At 56.8% G+C, this 24,339-nt stretch overlaps 1 protein-coding gene and 1 long non-coding RNA gene across 2 annotated transcripts; one reads left to right on the top strand and one right to left on the bottom strand.

Annotated features, from left to right (window-relative positions):
* Window positions 1–804: 804 nt before the first annotated feature.
* Window positions 805–14,490, bottom strand: PLPP7 (phospholipid phosphatase 7 (inactive)). Its single transcript, XM_015249830.3, has 3 exons — window positions 13,754–14,490; window positions 1,774–2,134; window positions 805–1,553 (listed from the first exon to the last, which is right to left on the bottom strand). Exons 1-3 carry the CDS (start codon window positions 14,202–14,204, stop codon window positions 1,337–1,339), a joined length of 1,029 nt encoding a protein of 342 aa, XP_015105316.1. The 5' UTR covers window positions 14,205–14,490; the 3' UTR covers window positions 805–1,336.
* Window positions 14,491–20,815: 6,325 nt separating this feature from the next.
* Window positions 20,816–21,262, top strand: LOC140696185 (uncharacterized). The gene is made up of 2 exons (XR_012072316.1): window positions 20,816–20,997; window positions 21,085–21,262. It is a non-coding gene; the product is annotated as an uncharacterized lncRNA (long non-coding RNA).
* The last annotated feature ends 3,077 nt before the right edge of the window (window positions 21,263–24,339 follow it).

Genomic DNA, 24,339 nt, shown 5'->3' with positions numbered 1-24,339 from the left:
AGGGCAGCAGGCTACCCCAGCCTGAAGCTGGGGCCAGATTTGCCCTGGATGACAGACCCTTGAGGCAGGGGCAAGGAGTGAGGAAGACACCCGCAGCCCTTCTGCCAGCATCTCGTGGACGCACCGCCCAGGGGCACGTGCAGAGTGCCTTTTGAAGACTCTGGAACCAGCCTATGTTCAAGATTGGAAGTTGAGGGTTTTTATTGAGGTGGCCCATGTGTCTGGCATCCCCGAGCTCATTCAGGGCAAAGACAAGGTGCAGCTCTCCTGCACCCCACACATACCCCCAGCATCCTGCTCATTTGTGGTATGCAAGGGCCCCCGTGTCGCTCTTCCCTCTGCCCAGAGCACTCTCCCCTCCTTCCTGGCTCAGTCCTCTCCCCTCCCCACCTCCCCTCCCCCAGGGCCCCTGCCCTGATGCCCCACAGCTGGGCACAGCTCCCCTCACTGGGTCTGTCTGTCACTGCTGACTTCCTCGGGACCCGGCCCTGGTCAGCGGGGAGCGGGAGGGTCTTGGCCCCCAGGGGAGCTCTCCAGCAGCACCACAGTGAGGGCTTCCCAGACTGATCACGACCCTGGCTCTGGGCAGCGTGGCTGGTGCAGTGCCTGCGGGGATGGAGGGAGCCCCAGAAGGGACCTCAGGGAGAAGGGACCGACCAGACTGGAAAGGTCTAGAAGCTCTCTGAACACCTGATACTGTGGCCTGACAGAGGGCAAAGAAATCAGCGCCCCCCCACCATGTTCACAGCAACTCTCCTGCCTGGAAGCTTGTATCCCACAGGGGGAAAAAGCACACAGGAGAGGGGCGGTTCGTACATCATCTGTATTGTCACATGAAATGCACATCCAGAACGGCTGACTTGGAAACGACCTATTAGGTCACACGGAGTCCGGCCCCTGGGGGCCAAAGCGGCACCGATGCCCGTGGCTGTGGGCTTTCCGCAGGCGGTGGCATGGACACCTGGTCTCCCCAGACTCTGGGGCCCAGCGCTGGGAGAGGCCAGCTCATGCCTCAGGCTCTTCTGCTCCTGGGCAGCCATTCCCAGAACACACTTGAGGAAACCCAGTTCCTTGATGGGGGGTGTTAATAGCTGTTCCGTGAGAAAAGGGTTCCATGGTCAAATAAGTGCAGGAAACGTGGGTTAAACAAGGTTCGCCAGGAAGCTTTTCTACAGGACTTGTCAGAGCCTTTACTACAATAACGGCCCTCGTGAACGCCCAACAGAGTATGCAGCATTTCCCAAATTTATTTGACCACAAAACCATTTTTCTTCCCAAAGCGTCCTGCAGGCTGGTGTCCGGAGGGGCGCCCTTTGGAAGGTGCTGCCCTTGGCTATCAACGACCATTAATGGCAAGGGCGTCTGTGTCGGGTGCTGGGTTGCAGGTATTTTGCCGGGAGTCGTGCTGTGGGGAGGCGAGCAGAGCCAAGAACTCAACAGTCATGACGATGGAAGGACAAGACACGACTCGGCACCCCTCCTGCCATCTTGGTGCTCGCCTGTTATCTCCAGGGCAGAAGCCGAGTGGGGCAGTCCCCAGGACTGGGCCCGGCCTGCCAAGAGAGGAGCTCAGAGTCCAGTGAAAGGAGCAGGGGGCACCCAGCACTATGGGACGTGCCAGTCACTGGTGGGCCCGCCAGAGGTCACCAGCCTCCAACCAAGTTGGGGAAGATGCGGTGGGGGCGCCTGGCTTCCTCTCCCCTGCCAGCCCCGTGTTGTCCTGCTGCCTCTCTTGGGCCACCCCAGCCCCAGAGCCGTGGACAGGCGGCTCACCAGGCGGAGATGAGCATCTGGCAGGTGTTGGAGGACAACCAGACCAGCTCGACCAACCGGAACTGGAAGTAGCCAATGGCGAAGCCTGAGAGGACGTCGGTGATGTGGTGGCGGCCGATCATCACCCGCGACAGGCCCACGCAGAGAGCCCAGAGCACCAGCAGGACGCGCAGGGGCACCGCCAGCACCAGGTGGCTGAGAAAGAACTTGGACACCATGGCCGCGCGGCTGGCGTGCCCGGCGGGGAAGGCGTAGATGTCCATGGTGAGGTAGTCCAGGAGGCCGGGGCTCGTCTCGAATGGGCCTCGCCGCTTGATCAGCTTCTGCACGCCGGCCACTGTCATGATGTCCAGCAGCAGGGCTGAGGTGGGAGAGAGGGGCCCCGAGGGACCGTCAGTGCCGCCTCCACCTCCCCTCCCCCGCTCCCTTGCATTCTTCGCGAGCAGGTTCCCACCTCGGAGCCTTCACCTGGGCTGTTCCCTCTACCTGGAATGCCCTTCCCTGGGATACTCAGATGGCTCACACCCTCACTTTTTTCAGCCCAGGAGCCTTCCCTGACCACCTGTTTACTAAAGGCCCCTTACTCTCTATCCCCTCCTGCTTTATTTTCCTTCACAGCATTTCTCGCCCCCCTCATCACATACTTTTTTGTACATTTCTCCTCCCCCCAGTACACTGTGTGCTCTGTGGGGGCCAGGACCCGATTTGCTCATGGCTGGGAGGGGCTCGATCTAGGCGCTGAATGAGAGAGTGGTGATCAGGGGTCTCACAGGCCCCTGCAGGTACCTCAGAGGATCTCATCCTGAGAAATGGGGCCCTGGGCCGCTGGTTCTTCTCAAAGGGCTCCATGGAAGCCCCCGCCAGTCCTGAGGGCAGGATGTTACTGTCCCACCTTTTTAAAGTTGAGGTGAAATTCACATAACATGCCATTAACCACTTGGAAGCGTACAGTTCAGTGGCATTCAGTATGTTCATGATGTTGTGCAACCACCTCTATTGAATTCCCAAACACCTCATCACCCACAAGGAAACCCAGTACCACCAAGCCCCAGCCCCTGGCAACCACCACTCTGCTTTCTGTCTCTGTGGATTCGCCTATTCTAGACCCTTCACACAGAGGGAAGCATACATACGTGACCTTTCGTGTCTGGCTTCTTTCCTGAACTGTAATGTAGCAGGTGTCAGAACTTTGTTCCTTTTTAATGGCTGACTACTACTCCACTGTCTGGACCTGCCACAGTCTGTTTATCTGTTCATCTGTTCACAGACATCTGGCTGCCTGCACCTTCTGGCTACTGTGAACATTTGTGTACAAGTGTTTACTGAGTTCCCGTTTTCAGTTCTTTGGGGTTCATCCCTATAGGGGGAACTGCTCCGTCACCCGGTAACTAGGTCTAACTTTTTGAGGACTTGCTAAACCATCTTCCACAGCAGCCGAACCGTATTGTCCTCATTTTACAGATGACGAGACGAAGCCCTGGAGGTTGAAGCATCCCTGCCTGCCCCTCCTCCTTTCTGGGTGTTTCCCCTTCCCCTCCCTCCAACTTCTCCACCATCCTTCAGGCCTCAGCCTAAAGATCACCTTCCCTGACCTCCAGACAGGGCAGGCCCTCAACGGTGCATCCCCGACACCCCACGTTTCTCCCCATGGCCCTTCCCTGGCGGCAACTAAGGAACCCACTGGGCGGTGCGAGGTTCGGTGTCAGCTCCTCACTTCCTCCCTCACGCCATCACTTCACCCAGGCAGGGCCAAGCCAAGTCTGTTTTGTTTCTAGGCTGATGCTGAGGGCCAGACACAAACCGCAGTCTCCAAATGTTAGTTGAGACACTGGCCTGGGCCGCAGAGCCAGAGGGGTGGGCTCTTTTCTTATTTGCAGAGCGTGGAGGAGACCTGGATCTCTGTCCACCCTGCCTCCACCGTCACCCTGCTATGTGGCCTTGGAAGGGCTGCTCTGCCTCTCTGTGCCTTTAGACAAAGATCCCACACCAAGGCCCTAGTTTCACCCAGCTGATCACAGTGGTACCCAGATGGCCAATATGGAGGTTCCAGGCAAAACCTCCTTACCCTTAGAAAGGTCCTTGGAGACCCCGTGAGGTCACGGTATCTGGAAGTCCTTCTTCAGGTGACAGTGAGGAGAAAACCAGCACTGTGGTGTGGTGGCAAAGCTCACGAGTGCCACAGAGACCCGGGTTTGAGTCCTGGCCCTGAGCCTCCTGACCGTGACGTTGGACAAGGCACCTAACTTCCCTCACCTGTGAGACGAGATCACAAACACCTGCCTCCTGGAGGGAGCCTGGCACGGCGCCTGCAGGGTGACTGACCGTCCTGGGTTCCTCTTGGACAGGCCGGTTTCCCAGGACACAAGACGTTCAGGGCTAGAGCAAGGGAGTCCCAGCAAACCGGCGGAGCTGGTCCCCCCACGTGCCGGGCACACGGGAAGGGCCGGAGAAGGGTGGAAGACGACCACTGAATGCCAGCTCAGTGCAGCCTGGCGCTGGGAGCTGTCCTAGAGGCTCTGCAGGAGATACCAGCATGGCTGGGCTGCAGCCGCCCTTACTCAGAATCGAAAAAACCCCCCAAAACCTTTCACACACAAAAATGACACAATAGATGTTCACTGTAGAAAATTTACAAAATAGAAAACAAAAGTAAGATTTTAAATCACCTGTAAGCCACGGTTCCAGAGCCTTCTAGCCATCTACAGAGTGGAGATTTACTAGAAGCTGTACCGCGCCCCACACATGCTCTTTCCTAACCTGCTTTTGAAAGTTGCCGCGTCACACGCCCCCGGACTCCCGCAGCTGCAGCGACTGAGGTCCCGAGTAGTCACCATTTACCGTGTTTACTTGCTGGTCCCAGCACTGGCGTGTCAGACTGCTCCCAGGTAACACTGCGCTCCCTGGTCAGCGCAGAATTTCTCTTTTCCTGCCCTCTGCAGGGTTGCTGCTTGCAATCTGGGCTCTCAGTCTGGGATGTGACCCCTTGGCCTCCCTGGGGCCTGCCTTACTCATTAGCCACAGGGCTGGCTGACGTCTGCCCCTCCTGGGACTCGCCAGCCAGCAAGGGAGAGGGGCCGAAGCAGGAAGTGGTGGATGGAGAGGCTGCCAGGCCGAGAGGGGAGGAGCCCGAGGGAGGAAGGGAACCTCTTCCACGCCCTGCACGCATTTCCATGGCAACTTGTCCCCTGGAGCCCAGCCCTCCCAGCCAGCACGATGCTGACCCAGGCCGAGGCCACAGGAGGACACAGTCCCAGCAGGAGAGAGGGACCAGCGGGGCAGGTGGGAGCTGGAGGGAGCAGGCTGCATCTGACCCCGGGGACCCTGAGCCTGACGGAGCAGCGGAGGCAGGCGGCCAGGATGGGAGGAGTCAGCCTGGCTCTCCCTCCCCTGGTGACAGGCTTTCTCCACTTGGGGAGGAGGCAGTTCACAGGTGGCAGGTTAAACTCGCAGGTTCCAGAGTCACAGGCGGGGTTCATGTCCCGTCTCCTCCACTCATTAAGAACAAGTCCCTTCACCTGTCGGAGCCTCAGTCTGCCCACCTGTGACAGGGGTTATCACAGGTGAGAGAGCTCCTGAGTGCCTGGGAAGTATTTAGAACAGCCTGGTATGCGGCGGTCCATGGTCCACTGCTGATACTCCTCCTCAGTCCCAGCCTGGCCTGACCCTGGAGGCCGGGTAGCGCCAAGCAGTGCAAACTGGTGAAAGGACTTCCTTCTCTGAGGTCCCACCGGGGTCAAGATGATCTGGCCCAGGTTCTGAGACCCCCACCACCTGAAGGAAAGTCACAGCATCCTGGGCCGGGGCCAGTGGAGGGGACTAGCTAATGTGGACCAGGATCAGGGCCCAAGATAGATCAAAACATGACACTAGTCACTGGAAGATGTGGGTCATCGGTCTAATCGGTGACCAAGTTTCCCAGCTGAAAACCAGGACTCAACGACTTGGCAAATTCTCACTGGTTTAAACGTGCCTTCCCAGACAAGCTACACTGCACCAGAGATGCCCAGAGGAAGCCACTGGGTTTGAGGAGGTGGGGAGGGGCGGCAGCGGCACCTCCGTGGGCTGCCCAGTGGGGACGCGGGCTCAGGGCCTCACTCTGATGCCGTGGCAGAAGGCAAGGAGGGCCTGTGCCTCAACCTCCCCAGATGTCCTGGGTCTCCTCGTGAGCCGTCAGGACCCACAGGCCAAGAACTGAGCTAGACTCGCCCCTTTCAAATGTTTTTAGCACCAGGACATTTCCCCCCAATGTGAGTATCCACAAAGACTCAGGACAGGCAGCGGAGGAAAGGGCTAGCCCGGTGGCTGAAGCTGGGGGAATGGAGGGGCCCTCTCTGCCCCTAGAGAGGCTTCTGCGGCTGGCTATGCACCATGATTTGAAAACCCCATATGGGGGCCTTTGGAAATCTGCTATTTCTGGCCAACTCTGTCTCTTGAGGCTGTAATGATGTGGTGACTGCCCCTCTGCCCTGGGCCTCTCGGGATCGTCTAGCTGGCCCACCCCAGCCCACGCCTGTGGTTCGTTCATTCACTTGACCTCCAGTTCTCGGGCCTCGCCAGTTCCTGAGTGTGTCAGGTAAGGGCCAGGCCTGGGGCTGGTGAGCCAGGCTGGCAGGTGCCAGATGGCCGAGGTGGGACATGGGCAGCTAGCAATAGTTACACAGGGAGTTTCTTTCCAGGTGAGGCAGCCCGCGGTCTCTCCCGCAGTGGACTGGTCTTGAGGGTTGGAAGTAGAAGAGGCGGGGCAGGGGAGACACGGGCTCAAGGGCTCAAATCGCAGGGCGGCTCTCCCGCAGAGCCCATGGCCCCAGGCCTCCCACCACCAACACCCTCTCCTGCTGCTCCCCAACCCAGGCTGCCTGCCCCTCCTCCAGCACCGAGGCCAGCCCTCGTGTGACTGATTCTGACACTGTCAGCGCATAATCTGGGGCCCACAAATAGAAGCAAATGGCTCCATCACTCAAGGCTCTGTGAACTCCACTCACATGGCCTGTGAGTTCCCTGACCTACATCCCCTCCTGCATCCCCTCCCCGGGAGGGAGGCCAGGGCCCCTTGGGGAAGGGTCTGCTGGGCAGGGAGCACAGGGGCCAGGGTCAGGAGGGGGGCCGAAGCCACGCTGCCCCCACTTGCTGTGTGACCAGGGCAGGTCACCTAACCATCCTGGGCCTCGGCTCACCAAAGTCAACAAGGGCTCCAAGCTCAGCCTCCTGGCCTCAAGGTCCGCTGCTTGTGAATTTCGCGACCTTAGCATGTCCCTCCCTCTGGGCTTCTGCCCTCATTGATAAAAGGGGAGTCATCCCAGAGGCTCCTCTGAGGGCCTCATGGAGGAAGCGCCCCAGGAAGGGCGCCTGGGCTGCAGGGCTTGGCCCCATCGCCTCCCAACAGTCTCCAGCCCCCACCCCTCTCGGGATCCGGGGGCTGAGAGGCCTGAGCTCTCCTGTGGGAAGCACAGTTGGTGCCTCAGAGGTGACAAGAACATGCCTTGGTGCCATCTTCTCCCTTAACCTGGGGCGGGGGTGGAGGAGGGGTGGGATGACCCTCGTGGCCCCTGGCTTCCCCTGGGATGTGCTCTGCAGGACCAGTGCAGCTGCAGGGGAGTCAGTCGGGCTAGGGGCGGGGAAGGGGCAGCTGTGGCCCCTGCAAGGAGCAAATTCAGGGCCTCGCAGGGGCTCCTTGTTAGCTGGTGAGGGGGAAGGTTTGCGAGCTGGTATCTCTGGCTGGCTGCTGGGGCCGGGAGGAAGGGTCCCAGACCTTCACATCTCTAATCCCCCATTCCCGCCTCTCTGGGAGACAGGGAACCAGCCCACTGATGTTGCGGGGCGGTGCAAATTGGTCTAAACTTTTTGAAGGGCATCAGAAGTTCAGACTCGGAAGTCTTTACAACATTCCTCCCTTGACTCAGCTCTTCCATTGTAGGAGTCTCTCCTTGGGAAATAATTAGGGATGTGCACCATGATTCACGGTCAAGGATGTCCACTGCGGCATCCTTCATAACGCTGACAACCCCGCACCAACCCAGTGCCCTTGAGTCGGAGACAGATGGGACAAGCTGCGGCCGCGTCTAGACAATGGAGCACTCCGGGGCCACTGCGAATGATGGAGCAGATGTGTATTTATAGCCACCCAAGGACAGCTATGGGGTTTAAGTGGAAAAGGCCAATTACCAAACCGGATTTACAGTAGGATGCTGCTTTTGTAAAATAAGATGTAAATGTGTTGAGATACAGAGAAAAAAGGTCGGAAGGCAGCCCACTAAATGTTAACAGGGCTTCTCGCTGGGTGGGAGGATGAGGGTGATTTTTGTTGTCTTTCTGTGATTCTGCATTAAAAGGTTTTCCTACCATGAATGGGCACTACCTGTGCACATTTTTAAAGTAATTTTTACAAAAGGACAAATAATTGCACATTTCCACTATTATGAGGTCCCTAGAGTAGGCAGATTCACAAAGACAGAAAGGGGACTGGAGGTGGCCAGGGGCTGGGGCTCGGGGCTGGGGAGGCAGTGTTTAACAGGTGCAGCGTTTCAGTCGGGGAAGATGAAAGAAGTTCTGGAGATGGATGGTGGGGCTGGTTGCACAACAGTGTGAATGTACTTAATACCACTGAACTGTGCACTTAAAAATGGTTCAATGGCAAATTGTATGTAATGTGTATTTTAGCGTGCACACACACACACGGTTATTTCAAAAACCAGTGCAAAGTTCCAGAAGGACGCAGCTCTTGGGGAGGCGTGCGGTGAGCAGAAAGGTTGGAAGGGAAATCCTGAGAGGAGACAGGACTGCTCCAGGCTTGCGGCACTGGGACCTCTGCTCCGTCGCGTGAGTTGTGTGTGTGTGTGACACGCCTGGCATCTCCTGACCAGGGCAGCCCTGCCGTTAGCCGGAGCCCCCGCCCCTGCCCTCAGCACCCAGTGTCGGGGGTGGGGGTGGGGTGCTGGTGTGAGAATCCTGGTCTGTTCCTAACTCCTCTGACCAGCGAGCTCTATAACTCTGCCGGTCTCCATGTTCTCTCCTGAAGAACCCGGGTGCCAAGCCTGGCTTTGTCTGTCTGCAAGGACTGTCAGAGTGAAAAGAACTCAAGGTCGTGGGCGTGGAAGCCTGCTGCTGCCATTATTCACTCAGCTGAGCACCGGGCTCTGCCTGGAGGGACGATGAGGAACAGGACCCCCCGGTGGTGCCCCTCTTCTTTCATCTCTTGTATTAGCTACAAGGGGAGCTGCCGTGACAGTGCATAGGGGGGCCCTGACCCACTCTGGGGGTGGCCAAAGGCTGCCTGGAGGGACCGATGACCGTGTCACTGAGCCCCACTGAGATGATGAGAAGTGAAGCTGTGGGGGAGACGTGGCGGTGGGGGGGGGAACGTTCCATGTCTGCAGAGCTGAGCTGGCATCTCCAGCAGGAGAGCTCCTGCCAGTGGAGGTTTGGAATCAGTCTAAGTATCCATCAACTGGGGACAGGCTATACAAGTCTCGTGGGCAGGTCGTCGCCTAAGCTGTCCCCGAGATCAGGAGCCGGTGGGCCGGGGCAGGGGGTGCTGCATGGCTGGGGAAGCTGGTTCTGGTTTTTTAACTCCTCCTGCTTGATGCAAAGGGTTGTGGGGGGCCGAGGTGGGAGGGACACGGCCTATCAGGCCCAGCAGGGCCATAAGAAAGAGGCCAAGCTGTGGAGGCCATATCAGAGACATACGATATGTCACTATGTGCAGAGAAAGTCCAGAAGCCCATGACCCAAACTGCAGCAGAGGTTATGCCTGGGGAAGGGGTTTAAGGGAGACACCCACTTTTTTCACCATTTGTCCTTGTTTGAATGTCCCTTACTACAAGGAATATAATGAACAGGTGCTCAACATCATTAATTATGGATGTGCAAATCAAAGCCCCAGTGAGGTACCGCTTTTCACACCCATTAGGGTGGCTATTATCAAAAAAAAAAAAAGGGCTGGCAAAGAACACGTGGAGCAGTTGGAACGCTTGTGCACTGCTGGTGGGAGTGTAAAATGGTGCAGCTGCTGCGGAAAACAGTACGGAGGTTCGTCAAACAATTAAGCGTAGAATTACTATTTAATCCAGCTATTCCACGGCTGGGTGTAGACCCGAAAGAAACGAATGCAGGGACTTGAAGAGATATTTGTGCACCCGTGTTCACAGCAGCATTATTCACAACAGCCAACAGGTGGAAACAGCCGAAGTGTCCACTGACAGATAACAGATAAACAAAATGTGTTCTGTCCATATCATGGGACATATTCAGCCTTAAAAAGGGAGGAAATTCTAACACCCGCTACAACGTGGATGAACCTTGAGGACACGATGCTCAGTGAAGTAAGCCAGACATGAGAAGACAAGTACTGGACGATGCCACTGATATGAGGTCCCTAGACCAGTCAGGTTCATAGAAACAGAAAGTGGGTGCCAGGGGCGGGGGGAGGGAGAGCAGGGAGTTCATGTTTAGTGGGTGCAGAGTTCAGTTGGGAAGATGGAAAGGTTCCAGAGATGGATGGTGGTGGCTGCACAAGAGCGTGAATGTACTTAAGCTACCGAACTGTACACTTAAAAATGGTTAAAATGGCAAGTTCTATGATATGTATATTTTACCACAATAAAAAATGACATAGAAAAAGAAGAATATATAGCTTTCGTAACTGGGGAAATTTCAATAAAGGTACTTTAATAGATCATGGGAACAAAACATGGAAGTCACTTTCCACTGAGGACAGTTCCATGAGGACAGCAGGAAGGGCTTGGGGAACAGGGATGGCCTGGGTTCCCTGTCACCCAGTTCCTTTGGGATCATTAAACCTGCTGTTGCAGGGGAAGGACAAAGGAGGGGACCCGGTCATCTCAGAGGTTCTAGAGCTCCGAGGGGACCTGGAGGGACCCTGGACCTGGGACTTCTTTTGATAATGGTGATGGTGACAATGATGGTAATTATTGCTACATAAGCATTAACTGGCACTAGTATGTGCCAAGCACTTTATGAGTAATTCTTCAGGGAAGTGTCCCACAATCCACTCGACAGATGAGGAAAATGAGGCTCAGAGAGGCAAAGTCACTTGCCCAAGATCCCACAGCTGGGCTGGGATTTGCACCCAGGTCTGGCCGACTCTGGAGCCAAGCTTTTGCCAGCTGCTAAGACCCCTTCTGACTTCGAGGTTTCCAGAGTCTGGACAGCATGCCCTTGGGGAGGGAACGCAGGGAGCAGTGCGGAGAACTTCCTCCTGGCCCAGCTGGGACTTTTCCCAGGTCCGGCAGCTGGAGCTCCACTTCCCAAGGTCCCTGAGTTTTCCCCTTTGGGGCTCTGGGGAGCCCAGGCCTCAATGGTACAGGTGGAGGCCTCTGGTCCCAGCCCCGAGATGGCCCTGAGGGATCTGCTGGGTGCCCTGGTGCTCAGTGTGGGCAGGCAGGACTGGGTAGGGCTCCCTCACCCCTCCGGGCCCTGCAGTCCCCACAATGGTGGTGTTGGCCACCCACTGGGCACACCTGAGTGCCACCCACTGTACCAAGTGCTTTGAATCCCCACTGCAGCCCTGAAGCCCCATGAACAGATCAAGAAACTGAGGCTCAGAGATGGGAACTGACTTGACCAAGTTCACAAAGCAAGTAAAGGTTCACAAAGCAAGGACCAGGACAAAGCCCATTTCAACCTCAGAGCCTGTGCCCTAGGGTTGAAAAGCCCCCAGATCCCCAAAGACTAAAGAGCAGACAGAACCAGGCAGTTTCTGTTCAGAGACGGTCCTGCTCCCTGGGCAGAGAGCGGCGTGGGCTGCGCCTCTGGGTGGCTGGGGCCAGAGCTGCGAACGAACCCGCCTTGGCTACTCACTGCGGTTTTCCCTCAAGTCAAGGGGCTGGGTCTGCACCCCTACAAAGTGCCCGGGACCACAGACCACCCCACCTGCTCTGAGCAGCTGCTGTGTGGGGTGGGCTAGGCCCTTGACCCCTCGGAGTCTCAGTTAACTCATCTATAAAGTGAGCGTATTCGTATTTCCCTTAGACAGTCATTAAGAATTTTAAAATCATGAAATACAGGACGTTCGTGGCATCTATTTGGTGCATAGCGAAGCTCAATCAATGATATTTTTAGAAACTCAGAAATGACTATTATTGAAGAAGAGGCATTTTCTTGGATGACAGTCATTTTTTCTTCCTATGAAGCAAACGCCTTGGTGCCCACCTGGTTGCTGGAATGAGCCAGAAATCTCATGTTAACCAGGCAGACTTGTTCCCAGGTCTAATCCTGTTCCCATCACTGACTGGCCGCATGGCCATGGGCAATCTGTCTCCCTGAGCCTCAGTTTCCTCCTCTTTAAACTGGGAAGAATAAGAGCTTCTCCCTGTGGGGTTGTGGTGAAGATCAGAGGTATGATCTGGTTAATGTAAAACCAGGCACAGAGTAAGTACCGAGCACATCACGAACACAGATTCACCAGGTCCATTATCACACAGGGAAGGAACGTGCAAATGGGGCCTGCGGAGCGGGGTTGAGAGGCAGGCTCAGGGACACTTCCCCAACTCTGTCTTTGAACACCAGGCAACCTGACCTCCAACCCAGTTTTCCTGAGCCGCTGCTCTGTGTGAGGCCACAGCCAGCACCAGGGACATTGTGGATAATGAGACTGGGGTTCTGCCACCAGAAGCCCTGGCCCGGCACCTGGGCCACCTTGCTCTGTCCCTCCCTCCCTCCCTCCCAAGCCCCTGGCTCGGGGCCTGGAAAGCACGCAGACCTGGACGTCAGGCGGACCTGGTGCAAATCTCCAGCCCTGTAGCCTTGGCCAGGTTTCTTTATACAGGAACCTCAGTTTCCTAATCTGTAAAGTGGGAGTGATAAGAGCACCAATCCCATGGGGCTGTTTATTTGGGATAATAAGTAATGTAAGTAACTTAGTAATAAGAATGAGAAAACGATGATGGTACCAGCCCAACCATCTCCTGCATGAGGCATCTGCTCCCCCCACCCCACATCCCCTCAACAGAGTGTCCAGCCCCAGACTCTCTGAGAACTGAGAGGGGAGATACACATTGTTGTTACTTCCTCCAGGAGGGCAGTTCTCCGGGGTCCAATCCACGGCGCTTTGGAACTGGGACCCTTGTCAGTGTTTGCTTAGCCTGAGGCACCTTCCCCCACCCCATCTGGCGCCTGAGCCCAAAATGGTGTCTGCGCTGGGAGGGTCAGGAGCTCAACATGGCCCGGGACGGAGGTTAGAGCAGAGGTTCCCCGAGCACCTTGGGGATCTGGAGGTGCCTGAAGGGTGGGCTAGATGGGAGCTAGGCATCACCTCGTGGGTAGAAGGGAGGGCTGGCCTTCTACATGGGTCCCACATGGCACCTGACACAAGGCAGCGCTAAATGAAAGATGCTGGTGGCAAAGACTTTGCAAAAACAAACCAAAGACCAGCTCACTAGGCCCTCTCTTCCCGCGACTCACCTAGGGAAGCACCAGGTAAGGACTCCCAGAGGTCACGAGTGGGTGGGAGCCCCAGACTGGACCCCTGTAACCCCCACGCCCTGTGGGAGGATCCTGGGCGGCTTGCAGAGTCCCTGAGCCAAGTAGGGGTAGAGGGGGCATGGGAGCAGCTCCCACGTGCTGTCTACAAGCAGCCTAGGACCTCAAAGACCCCAACCCATGGGGTGGGGGTTAAGGGTTAGGTACCCCACTCCAGAGCACCCGCTAGACTCCTGTCCACTTCCCTCGGGGCCACGGCCTCCAGCACCCTCGCTCTGAGCTGCCCCTGGGGCAGCGGTGCACTTGCCGAGAGCAGGCCCTTCCTCAGAGGTTCCCGTTGGGCCCCGGTGTCCTTAAGGCCCCCACTTTGCAGGGGACCCTGGTCTGCTCATCCCAGCTCTCTCTTCCCCGAGCCGGAGCCTGGCCGGTTTCTGGGGCACCCTTCCTGCCTAACCTCATTAGACTGTTCCAGTCGGTTTCTGAGGGCCCCGCTGGTCCTGGCTGGGGCGGGGTGGGGCAGGTGGCGGGCAGTGGACACACTCACCCAGAAGCAGGTTCATGAGCACCTCCTGGCCGGCCAGCGTGCTGCTCTTCACCAGGCAGAGGATGGTACCCCCGATCCAGGGGATGCCGTGGCCCGTGATGCCAATGAGCTTGACCATGGAGCGGGCGCTGGCCCAGGACGCGGCCCGGCCGGCACACACCCCCAGGCGCTTGGACATGCAGATGTCAATGGCCAGCAGGGAGTTGAAGGCAATGCCCTTGAAGGAGGGGTTCAGCTGCATACAGTCCTCCTCGGGCAGCTGCTGTGACTGGCGCCGCTCACGGGCCCCGTCGCCAGGGGGTGGGGGCTGCGCCGAGGGGCCTGAGGCCTTCCTGCCGGAGCAACGGGGCTCCGGGGTCCCCTTGGGGGGCTGGTTCAGGGACAGGAACTCGGCCCGGTTGAGGACGTTGTTGCGATCCCGGGCCCGGGCCCTGCTCTGGGAGGCAGGCATGGCGATGCTCACACGGCGAGGGCCGGTGCCAGCCTGGCTGTGAGGGCCTTCTCCCCAAAGACGCGAGCCCGGCAGCCGCCACTACGCCCTGCCTCCCTGCCTGCTCTGCGGCAGCTGTTAAATATAGAGTGCAGGACTGCACATGCTGTTTACCTCCGGCTGCCACCAGGCTCGGGGGGATGTCAGTGCCAGCTGGGCAGCCAATCGAGCCCCCCAGTGCGGGCCAGCACCAATGGAGCCACCCGGGAGGCGGACGAGTCCACAGCTGAGGCCTGGCAGCCTCGGGCCTGGGCTATTTAAATCTTCCAATGGCTCACTCCCCGGGCTTGGGGGACTCTGGGAAATGTAGTCCTCCTGCTGCTCTGGCCTCGGCTGTGCCTGGGGCCAGGGGCCCAGAGGCCAGCCCCCAGGTGCTATCCCCTGCTTTGACAAGCTTCCCTCTGAGCAAGCCAGACCCCTGGGGACCAGGCCTGCCTGCCCCACTGGCCTGGGCAGCTCGGACTCGGTCCCACAAACTTAACAGTGGAGTCCAGGCCAAAGGTCTCTCCGGGCACCAGATGGAGTGAATGATGTCACTGAAAGCATCATCTTGGGTCCACTGTGGCCAGGCCCAGCCCCTCCCCTCTGTGACAGCATCTCAGTAAGCTGGTGGGCTGGGGCTTTTTAAATTTGCAATCAGTCTTGAATTTGGCTTTGGTGCCTGTGCAGTTCAATCAAATGGAAGACTTGATTTCCATTAGAGGGAGGGGTAATTAATTGGTGGTAATGGATCTGCCCCTTGGAGGCTGCCTCCACTGCCCAGAGTTTTGAGAAGGACTGGAGCCCTACAGCAGCTTCAGGAAACCCGGAAACAGTTACTGAGCTCCTGGCCCCGTGCTCAGTGCCTGGAGTACTGCAGCGAACGGGACAGACAGCGTCCCTGTGCCCGGGAAGCTCCTCGTTCAGCAGGGATTAAAAGAATGACACGTGAGAATGTTTGCAAGTGTGCAGGTGTGTTGCAGAATCATAGAACAGGGCCCAGGCCTGGCCTGGGAGTCGTGGAGGGCTTTCCCCGGGAAGGAAGAGCAGGCGAGAGGCCCCGGGCAAGGGAGAGCCTACACAACATGAGGCATGGGGGCAAGAGAGGCTGCAACCCTAGAGAGGGGCGGCCAAGAGGGCCCAGCTGAGGATTTGGGGTTGGAGTCAGGCCTCCCTGCACCCACCTGGATGAGTGCAGGAAGCCAGTCTCCACAGGGCTGACTGTGCCTGGTGTCCAAGGGAAGCCACTGGTTTAGGGCAACACACAGAGTCAGGGGTGAATGCCCCAGTCCTGTGACTCACAGCAGCCAAGGCCTGTCTGCCCAGTCAGGGTGAAGGCAGGAGTCCTTCCAAGCATGGAGCTCACCCTTGAAGCCCCAGACCCACCCCACAGCCTCCCACATACTGGTCCAGAGCCTCCCAAGGACAGGAAGCTGCCTGGGATGGGGGTGAATGCTCTCTGGTCACAGGGGACCAGCCCAGGGGGACCAGAGTCAGACAGATGGGGTATGACCTGGGGCTCTGCCATCAACTAGCTGTGGGCCCTTGAGCAAGTCACTTGGCCTCTCTGAGCCTCATCTTTTCCACTTGTAACCTGGGAATACTAGTGTCCACCTCCCAAGAGTGTTGTGAAGTCAATGAGATGATGCTTGTAAGATGCTGAGCAGGGTCCCAGCCACATAGTGAGCCTTCAAGCCTATGGGTCAGGATGAATCCTGTTTAACAAGCGTAGCAAAGTCCTCTCTCCCTCTGACTGCCCCGTTCAGAAGGCCCCACCCCCAAGGTCCAGCCCCCACCCCATACCTGGCTGGTGTGAAGCCAGACACAGGAGCTCTGTCTGGGGTTTCTTGTGGAGTCCCTGGCACTCTTCTTCCAGAGCGTTCCACTCAGACCATGCAGCCACAGAGAAGGACGTCCCAGATGGTGCCACATTCCACCCTCCTGGGTGTAGCCATGAGGACCTGTGCTGCCTCATCCTGGGCCCTGGACAGACATACATGAATATACACACAGAACGCATGGGTGGCGGGCAGTACACTGAGCTCTCCACATATTTTAGTTTATTGACACCATATAACCCACCTTCCTTGGAAGTCATGATGTCATCCCCATTTCACAGATGAGCAAGCTGAGGCTTAGAGGAGGTGAAACCTAAAAGAGGTGAGGCCCAGTTCCCAAGAAGTCCCTGGGGTGGGACACAAGGACCTCCAGACTCAGATGTCTCAGACCACGGGGACCTGGACGTGCCTGCTCAGGTCTCCATCAGGGCACTTACCCAGCTCTTGCTCTTGCTGAGTGGGGCCCATGACCCGGGCTGATCTCAGGAGGGGCAGAGGAGCCCAGCCCAGATAGGGGCTATTAATACCCAGAGCTTGTGTCAGCATCTTCGTCCGGCAAGAGCTGCCAGCAGGTTCTGAGGGCTACAGTGGGCTCCATGTTGGGAAGGGCCATGGAATCCAATTGGACTTTGGCCCAGGAGCGGTGAAGAGTGGGCTCTGAACTAGGACGATCCCAGGTTCAAACCCTGGTTCAGCTACCTCTACCTTAGTGATCACAGGCAAGCCCTGCCAGCACTCCTGGCCTCTGTTTCCCTCTCAGGGGGCTGGTGAGAGTATGGGGTGAAAGGATCCCCATCTGCAAGGTGGGGTTACCCTGTTTACATCCTCAGGCAGCTGAGAAGCAGGTGCCATCCCTTTATGAGCACCCACCACAGGGCACACATTCCCACATCTCAAAAGTCTTAGAATTCATTTATTCATTGAATCCATGCTTTCACTGATCTCTTCTTATAGTCTAGCTGGGGAGGTAGCATTCATATCCAAGAAATAACTAGCCAGTTTATAAAAACAATATACTTTTATCACTAGCTTTATTTTTTTCTTGCTGTTAAAATATTATAGTAAGTACAATAAATACAGATGATACAGGTGTAATCCTATGGTCTGGAGACCACCACTGTTAACATGAGGGTGGTCAGGTTATAAAGGAATTCTCACCTGTCTCATTTCCAATTATTGAAATATTTCACAACTAAGTATTACTTTAATAATCAGAAAGAATATATATTAAAGAAACCCTATCTATGTATATTATGTATATAAACAAATATGCACTTTAAAATATCATTGCATTACACGCCCTTTAAAAAAATAACCTACCCTTTTCACGTAACAATATAAACCGGGCATTGTGTCCATGACAACCCATCATTTTTCAATGACTGCTTGGCATTTTGTCATGTGGCTGGGCCATAATTTATGTAAGCAATTCCCTGTTATTAGACATGTAGATTGTTTTCATTTTGTGACTATTCAAAACTATTCTGGCACAGCTACATCCTTATACATACACCCCTGTGCCCTGAAGCAGAATATAAATAAGTGGCTAAAGTGGCAAGTATCAGATCCAACACTGTGCTCCGACACATCCCCATGAGATCCAATGGGTCGTCCTGAAACACTTACTGCAGTGCCAGGACAGGGGCGAAGTCACTTCTAGCTCACAAGGCAAGTCTAACCACACTTTTCCCAGGTTAGAGTCAAGGAAGAGAAGGCTGGAGTGGTGGCGTCACCTGTGAGGCCCCAGAGCTGGTCAGGCAAGGCCAGAGTGAGGATGTGGGCCGGCAGGTCCCTGTAACTCTGAGCCCACGGGCTGTCTTCCTGGCCGTGCATCCCACGGCTTCTCCGTTGCCTGCCTGCTTGGCCTCCTCTGCCACTCACTCATTCACTCACTCACTCCTGGAACACTTCTGGAGGCCTCCTGTGTGCCAGAGCCCTTGCCAGGACCAGTGGGAAGTGCAAAGATGGCTCTGAGGTGGCCCCGTGTCGGCAGACCACCTGGCTCCCCCGAACCATGGCCCCACCTGGCCCTTGATCCACATAACTCCCCTTATTCTAGCACCACCCATGGCTGAGAGAGGGGTGTGGTAAGGATGAAGTGACTCCACCCTTGCCCCAACCACCTGGGTCCACCGCCTCTCTCCTGAGAGCAGGGAGGTTTTCCGGCAGCTTTCCGGAACCTTGAGCCACTCGTACATTGCAGACACTTGTTATTTGTTGTCTTTAAATGTTTAAGGCAGATATTCTGCTACTCAGCATACTTATCATGAACTTGTACTTAACACTGCTCTGTGTCAGTCTTGGGGCTAAGTGTGTGTCTATTAACTGTCACAGCAACTTCATAGACAGGCTTTTTGACCCCACCGCACAAATGAGGACACCAAAGGTCAGAGGTGAAGGGACTCTCTCTGGGCCATGGAGCGAGCCAGGGGGTTCCCTGGGATTCAAACATCACCCCAATACCAGTTACCCTCTCCTGCTATCCCCCTTGTTCCTTGGCCAACATCCTTGCTCACAGGCTACTTACTTAATTACTCTGTTTGATCACGGCCTGTGTCCTCCTAGCAGAGTGTCAGGGACTGTTGTCTCTTGGTGCACTTGTGGGACTAGAAGCCAGGCAGTGTGTGACACATAGTAGGCACTCACTAAATATTTATTGACTGAATGGCTGTCTGATTCCAAAGCCTGGGCTCTTATCTACTACTAACACTGCTGTCAAGACGGATGGCCAAGAGCAGACCATTTATTCCATGTAATGACCCCAGAAGGGAAAGCGATGGGAGGGGAGCGGGTGAGAAGCTCCATTCTGCGGAGAGGCACAGCTGGAGGGGAGAGGAGGGAGGGGCAGCGGCGGGGTCTCCTGCCAGGACGGGGAGGCAGCCCTGCAAAAAGCATTTTTCATCACCCGCTCCCCACCCCAGGCGCTCCTGCCCCGGATCGCTTTCTCAGTTCGCATTTCTAAGGCTGCTCCTGGGTTATTTCGGTCTGGAAACCTGATCCTTCTCTGGGTTTATTTTAGCACCTTGGAGAACTCCCAGTGCCGCACCCGATCCCGGGCCGCACCCAGTCTGCTGACGCCGCCTCCGTCCCCGGCCTCCCGGCCTCCCCGCCTCCCGGCACGGCGTCCGCATCCTCCCGCCGCTGCCGCACGAGGATCCTCCTGCCCGAAGATGCTGAGGGGCGGGAGCGGAGGCGCCAGGTGAGCAGGGACCACAGCCGGGCTCCCTGCAGCCGCTGGCGGAGCCGGGGCGCCGCTGAGCCCGGGGTCCGTCCAGGGAGAAGGCGCTTCTCGCTCAGAACTGTGGCTCCGAAGGGGAAGCCCGGCCAGAGGCGGGGAGAGCGCGGCGGGCTTGAGAAAGGGGTCCCACGTAGGGACCGCCCTAGTGAACCAGGCTGGGAGAAGCAACCCCTCGTCTGTCCTTACCTCGATTTGCACATTAATGATCCCTCCAGCCCCCAAATAACACCCAACACACCCGCATGCACAGACATGCACATTCACACACACAGCACACCCACTCACATCCACAAACGTGCTCACCTACCCTCACCATCACACACACATCCACGCACCCTCACGGGCACACACTCTTCACCCACAGAGCTTCACAGATGCGTGTGAATGTGCACCCTCCTGCACGCTCACATACCACACACTCGCACAACCAGAACACAAACACATTCTTCTGTGCTCACACTCTCACATATAGCCTCACACAAGGCATCCACTGTCATACACAACATACACACACTCCTCATCCACATCCACACCACTTATTTACACACCTCATACACCCCTCCACTATGCCCTCACAGAACACAGACTCACCCCCCCCACAGTTATACACGACTGTCACATGTACACACACACACACACACATCTCACACCCCTGGAACACGCATCCTTCCCCCCTCTTCCCAAGCGACATACATACACATCAGAACAACTTACTCATGTACGTCCTGATTTATAGCAATTGATACTTACTCATAATTATTTTGAGTATGAATTTGTACCCATTTATTATTTATGTTAATTAATACCTCCATTCATCATTGTCGGAGTTATTCCTTGGCATCTCTTTGGCCTGTGGGGATGCTAGTGCCATGGGTACCATGACTTGCCGTCTGTCTAGGTCCTGGCTGTGTTCCCCGTGTCTTCTGAGTACCCAGCCCAGGCGTCCAGTCAATACTGGGGAAGGAATACACGCAAGTGAGTGTGGGGAGGCCAGCTGATCAGTCCCAACCTAACACTCCCTGGAAGAAATGTACTTCTGAACCTCTGGCTGGAAAGACCTGTGGCCATCCCAGACACCTGGTTTTACGCAGGGCCCTGAGCCATCCCCCTTGCCACACCACTGCCCCTCCGTGGAGAGGGAGCCTATCACGGATCTGGGGCTAGGAGACCTGCGTTCTAGTGCCAGAGCCCTCCCTGGATGACCTGTGTTCCCCATCTGCAAGGGAGGCTGTGGGACCGGCCCTCTCTGCGGTCCGGCCTGTGCTAGGTCGGCCCGGGGGCGTCCGCTCACTGCAGAGGGGAAGTGCATCAGTGATGCCAGGTGGTCGGGCTGCAGCCTCCTCGTCTCTCAACCCTCCCCTTCCGGCCACCCTCCTGGCCCTCCAACCCTGCCTGCCCATCTCCCAAGTGGACATTTAAAACCTCACCATGGCTTCCAGTCTAGTCCTAAACAGTTAAGGAGAGAATCTCGTCTCCCAGGGCAACAGAATTCCAGCATTTATCATTTCCATCTGCAGAGTAAGGGCTCTTCTCCACCTGTGAAATGCCTGTCTGGTCTCATGATGACTGCACCCTAGGAGGCCGAGAGCTCCTGGAGGATGGCTATGGCCCTGAGATGTTGGCCCATGAGGAAGAAGGAGACTTGAGACTGTCTCTGTTGGCCATAAAAATGAGGTCCCCACACCTGCAGGGATTGCTGGTGAGAGCTCCCACTACATTGAATCCGCCAGCATCTGGGTCTCGGAGCCAGGCAGCTGGGTTCAATCCACACCTCCCTCTTCACCAGGCCTCAATGTCCTCATCTGTGGAATGGGATGGTAACAGGACTGGATCCCTGTGGAGTGCCATGATGGTGATGCGTGCCAAAGCCCTGCCTACAGCGATGCTCAGGGAGGGGATACTGCATTGGCTCTTTCTGCAGATCTGGACCCAGCTGGGTAGGATCATGTTCTTTCTACCTCTGGTTTGCTGTGTGACTCTGTGTTTTCATGGCCTCTCTGGGCCAACATGCTAGGAACTGAAGGACCTTGTCCTCCCACTTGACAGCACTTTGAGCTCCCAAGTTGCCACACTGGGGAATTCGCCATCTCCAAGGAGGGGCTGGGGTCCTGCATCCTGACCTCTCTCTTTCCCATTTGCTGGTGACATCACAGCAGGGGACCCTGGGGAGACTGAGGTCTGAGGGAGGGGGAGGGGTCTGGGGGGGCCGTGTGAGTGCCCATGTGGTGTTGGGCACGTCGCCAACAGATGTCCACTCCTTTGTTCTGCAGACGCCAGCGCTTCACTCTCGTGTGGCTGCATGATGGGCCTTCACATATGCTGAGACAGCCGTGGGTCTGTGCCCAACACCCACGGGCCGCCAGGAAATGCTGAGCAGGAAGAAGGGCTGCGTGGGGAGGCGGGGAGGCAGGAAGGCCGGAGCGGCCGAGAGCTGGGGAAGCAGCCAGAACCTTGGAGGGCCCGCGTAGAGCCGGGACAGGGGACGCAGGCATGAGCCAAGCCCTTTCAGACCCTCTGTCTGTTGGGGCTGGCTCTGGGGTAGCCGGTCTTCAGGTCAGAGCCTGATAAACAGGTGCTTGGTTGCTACCTGGGCCCTCCCCCTTCAGAACTGGCCCTCCAACTGGCCTGAGACAAAGTATTGCTTTAGGATGTGGAAGAGGAGGTGGCTCTGGGGCTGAAGGACAGGGGTCTTCTATTTTGCAAGAGCCCTCACCTGGTGGGCACCCAGTCTTTGGGTGGGACTTACCAGACACAGGGCTTTCTAGTGTCACTTCCATCCAGGCTTGGAGGGGCTGGCCCCAGCTAGCAAGGGCAGTGTGCCTGGAGGAGGAAATAAGTGAGTTTGGACTTGTCCAGATCTAAGTGGGGATCCAGACCCTGGAAAGCCACTGTCCCCTGATCCGAGGGTCTCTCTGTTGGTACAGCCCATCTCCCAGGGTCAAGGAGGATGAAGGAGACAATGTTGGCTTAGCAGCACTGACACATAGTAGGTGCTTTATCATCATTATCGCAAACCCAGGCCAGCCAAGCCCAGAGCTGCAGGGTGTAATATCACTTCCAAGAAGCATTGAGGGGACTTGACTCCAGGGACTCATCTCTGGGGGCTTGGCCATTTAGCATGCAGGTTAAGGCTCTGGCCTCTGTTCTTTTCACATCAGAAGATGTGCAGCTCAGCATATGTTCATGGGGCATTCATATCCTTGTCACCAGGACAGTGTCCCTGCCGTCGGGGACACCCTGGCTCATGGGCTCTGCTCTGTTCCAGGCAGTGGGGATGAAGGTGTGGCAGATGAGATGGACCCCCCCAAAAGTGAATATCTTACCTACATATACACTGAATAGCATAGTAATTACCTGACAGCCGACATGCAGCCCAGAGGGGCAGAATGTTCTGTGGAGGCCATGAGCGCATGGCAGATAGAGGACACTGTGGGTTAAGAGCCCAAGGAAAGCTTCTTTCCAGAAATGGAAATTCACGGGGTCCTTAGGAGACCCGTGCTGTCTGGGGTTCTATCTTCTGGCAGTAATCAAGTCATGAGGGCCACCCCACCTTGGTCTCAGTCAGATGGTCTAGGAATAAACTACCTACTAGCTGACCTGGAAAGGGCTGACCCCTCTTCAGGCTGAGAGCCCATGGCAGGAAGCAGGGCCAGGGCAGGGGAGCAGCTGGGCAAGAGGCAGTGGCCACCTTAACAGGCCACTTCTTGTCTGTGGATGAGCTGGTGCTGGTATGAGATGGATTGTTTGGCTGGCTGATCATCCCTCAAAGAAAAGACCTGAAAGTGGCCGGGACCCTCTGCTCCTCCAATAGCTGTCCTCACTGGCACTCAAGATGCTCTGGCTTGGGAGTGACTGGAACCACCTGCCCAACACCTAGCTGAGGGTACCTTCACAAAAGTCATGGCAGAAGAGCATGGCTCTAATGTGGCTACCAGGTTTTCTGATGTCACAAACTACTTGGCCTTTCTGGGGCTACTGGTTTGAGGATGCTTGGAGAGGTTAACAGTGATCCCCATCCCTGCCCAGGGTCAAATCACTTTTGAACCTCTCACACAGACCTTCAGGGTCCAGGTCTCTGCTGGGACACCTGCCTGGGTGGGGCCTTGGGCATGTCTTGGAATCTCCCAGCTTTGGATTCCTGCCCTGTGAAATACACAAGACAGGCCTCCTGCCCAGGGGTGGCTGATGGTGAATGAAATGAACAAGCTCCTACAGTGCTTACCAGGGCTAGGGCCCAACAGGTCTGGTCAGGTGTCAGGGTGCCGAGAGACCTAGTACAGAGCGAGCAACAGGGTCCCTTTCCTCAAACTTCTCCCCACACCCCCAACCTTCCCAGCCTGGAGCCTCCTAGAGCTCTGCACTGTTTGACCCAGCCAGGCCCCACCGCGGCCAGGAACGCCAGGGCAACGCAACCCCTCCCCACCTGCCCTGAACCCCGGAAAGCCTGCCGAGTTCAAAGGGCACGAGGAGCAGCCCACCTGGACCCGAGACAGAAGCCGAACTACACTACCCAGAATTCCCGAGGCCCTCCAAAAAGGAAATGTCGTTTCTGCAAGGAGAGGCTCAGCTCCCCCAGCAGCTGCAGAGAGAGCGAGAGAGAGCGAGCGAAAGAGGGGAGAGGGAGAGAGGATTACCAGGGGGAGGCGGGCTGTGTGCGGGGAGCGAGGGTGGAGAGCAGGGCGGGCGGCGAGGAGGAGGCGGCGCCCGCCCGCCGCCGCCGCCGCCTGCGGAGCTGCATCCCAGCGGGGCCGGCGAGCGGGCGGCGGTTCCTGCGTGCGCTGCGCTCCGGCCGGCGGCTGCGGGCGGACGCGGGGCCAGGCCGGCGCAGGGGCTGAGTTTCTGCAAAGTTTGACCTGGTTGCCTTTCCGATGCTGCAGCAGAGCGAGGCAGCGCGGGGCGCGCCAGGCGGCTGCGGCGCGGCGGCGGGGCTGAACGGCGACAGCACGCTCACAATGATCATAAAATAAAGCAGGCGCGCGGGGTGGGGGCGAGAGAGCCCCGAGCCTCACTCCTCCGCCCCCGGCCACCCTCTCCCCCTCCA

This window comes from Vicugna pacos, chromosome 4 (genome assembly GCF_048564905.1).
Source record: "Vicugna pacos chromosome 4, VicPac4, whole genome shotgun sequence".
In the NCBI taxonomy this organism is placed as follows: domain Eukaryota; kingdom Metazoa; phylum Chordata; class Mammalia; order Artiodactyla; family Camelidae; genus Vicugna; species Vicugna pacos.
The sequence above is the reverse complement of the archived record's forward strand: the minus strand, read 5'-3'. Positions and strand labels throughout refer to the sequence as shown.

What these genes read in the sequence shown, in the direction of transcription:
- PLPP7 (XM_015249830.3), bottom strand. Translation starts at nt 14,204, where the DNA reads ATGCCTGCCTCCCAGAGCAGGGCCCGGGCCCGGGATCGCAACAACGTC. An exon ending in GCTCATGAACCTGCTTCTGG is followed by an intron (nt 2,135 to 13,753) that starts GTGAGTGTGTCC and finishes CTCCCACCTCAG; the next exon opens with CCCTGCTGCTGGACATCATG. An exon ending in CAGATGCTCATCTCCGCCTG is followed by an intron (nt 1,554 to 1,773) that starts GTGAGCCGCCTG and finishes CTCTCTTGGCAG; the next exon opens with GCCGGGCCCAGTCCTGGGGA.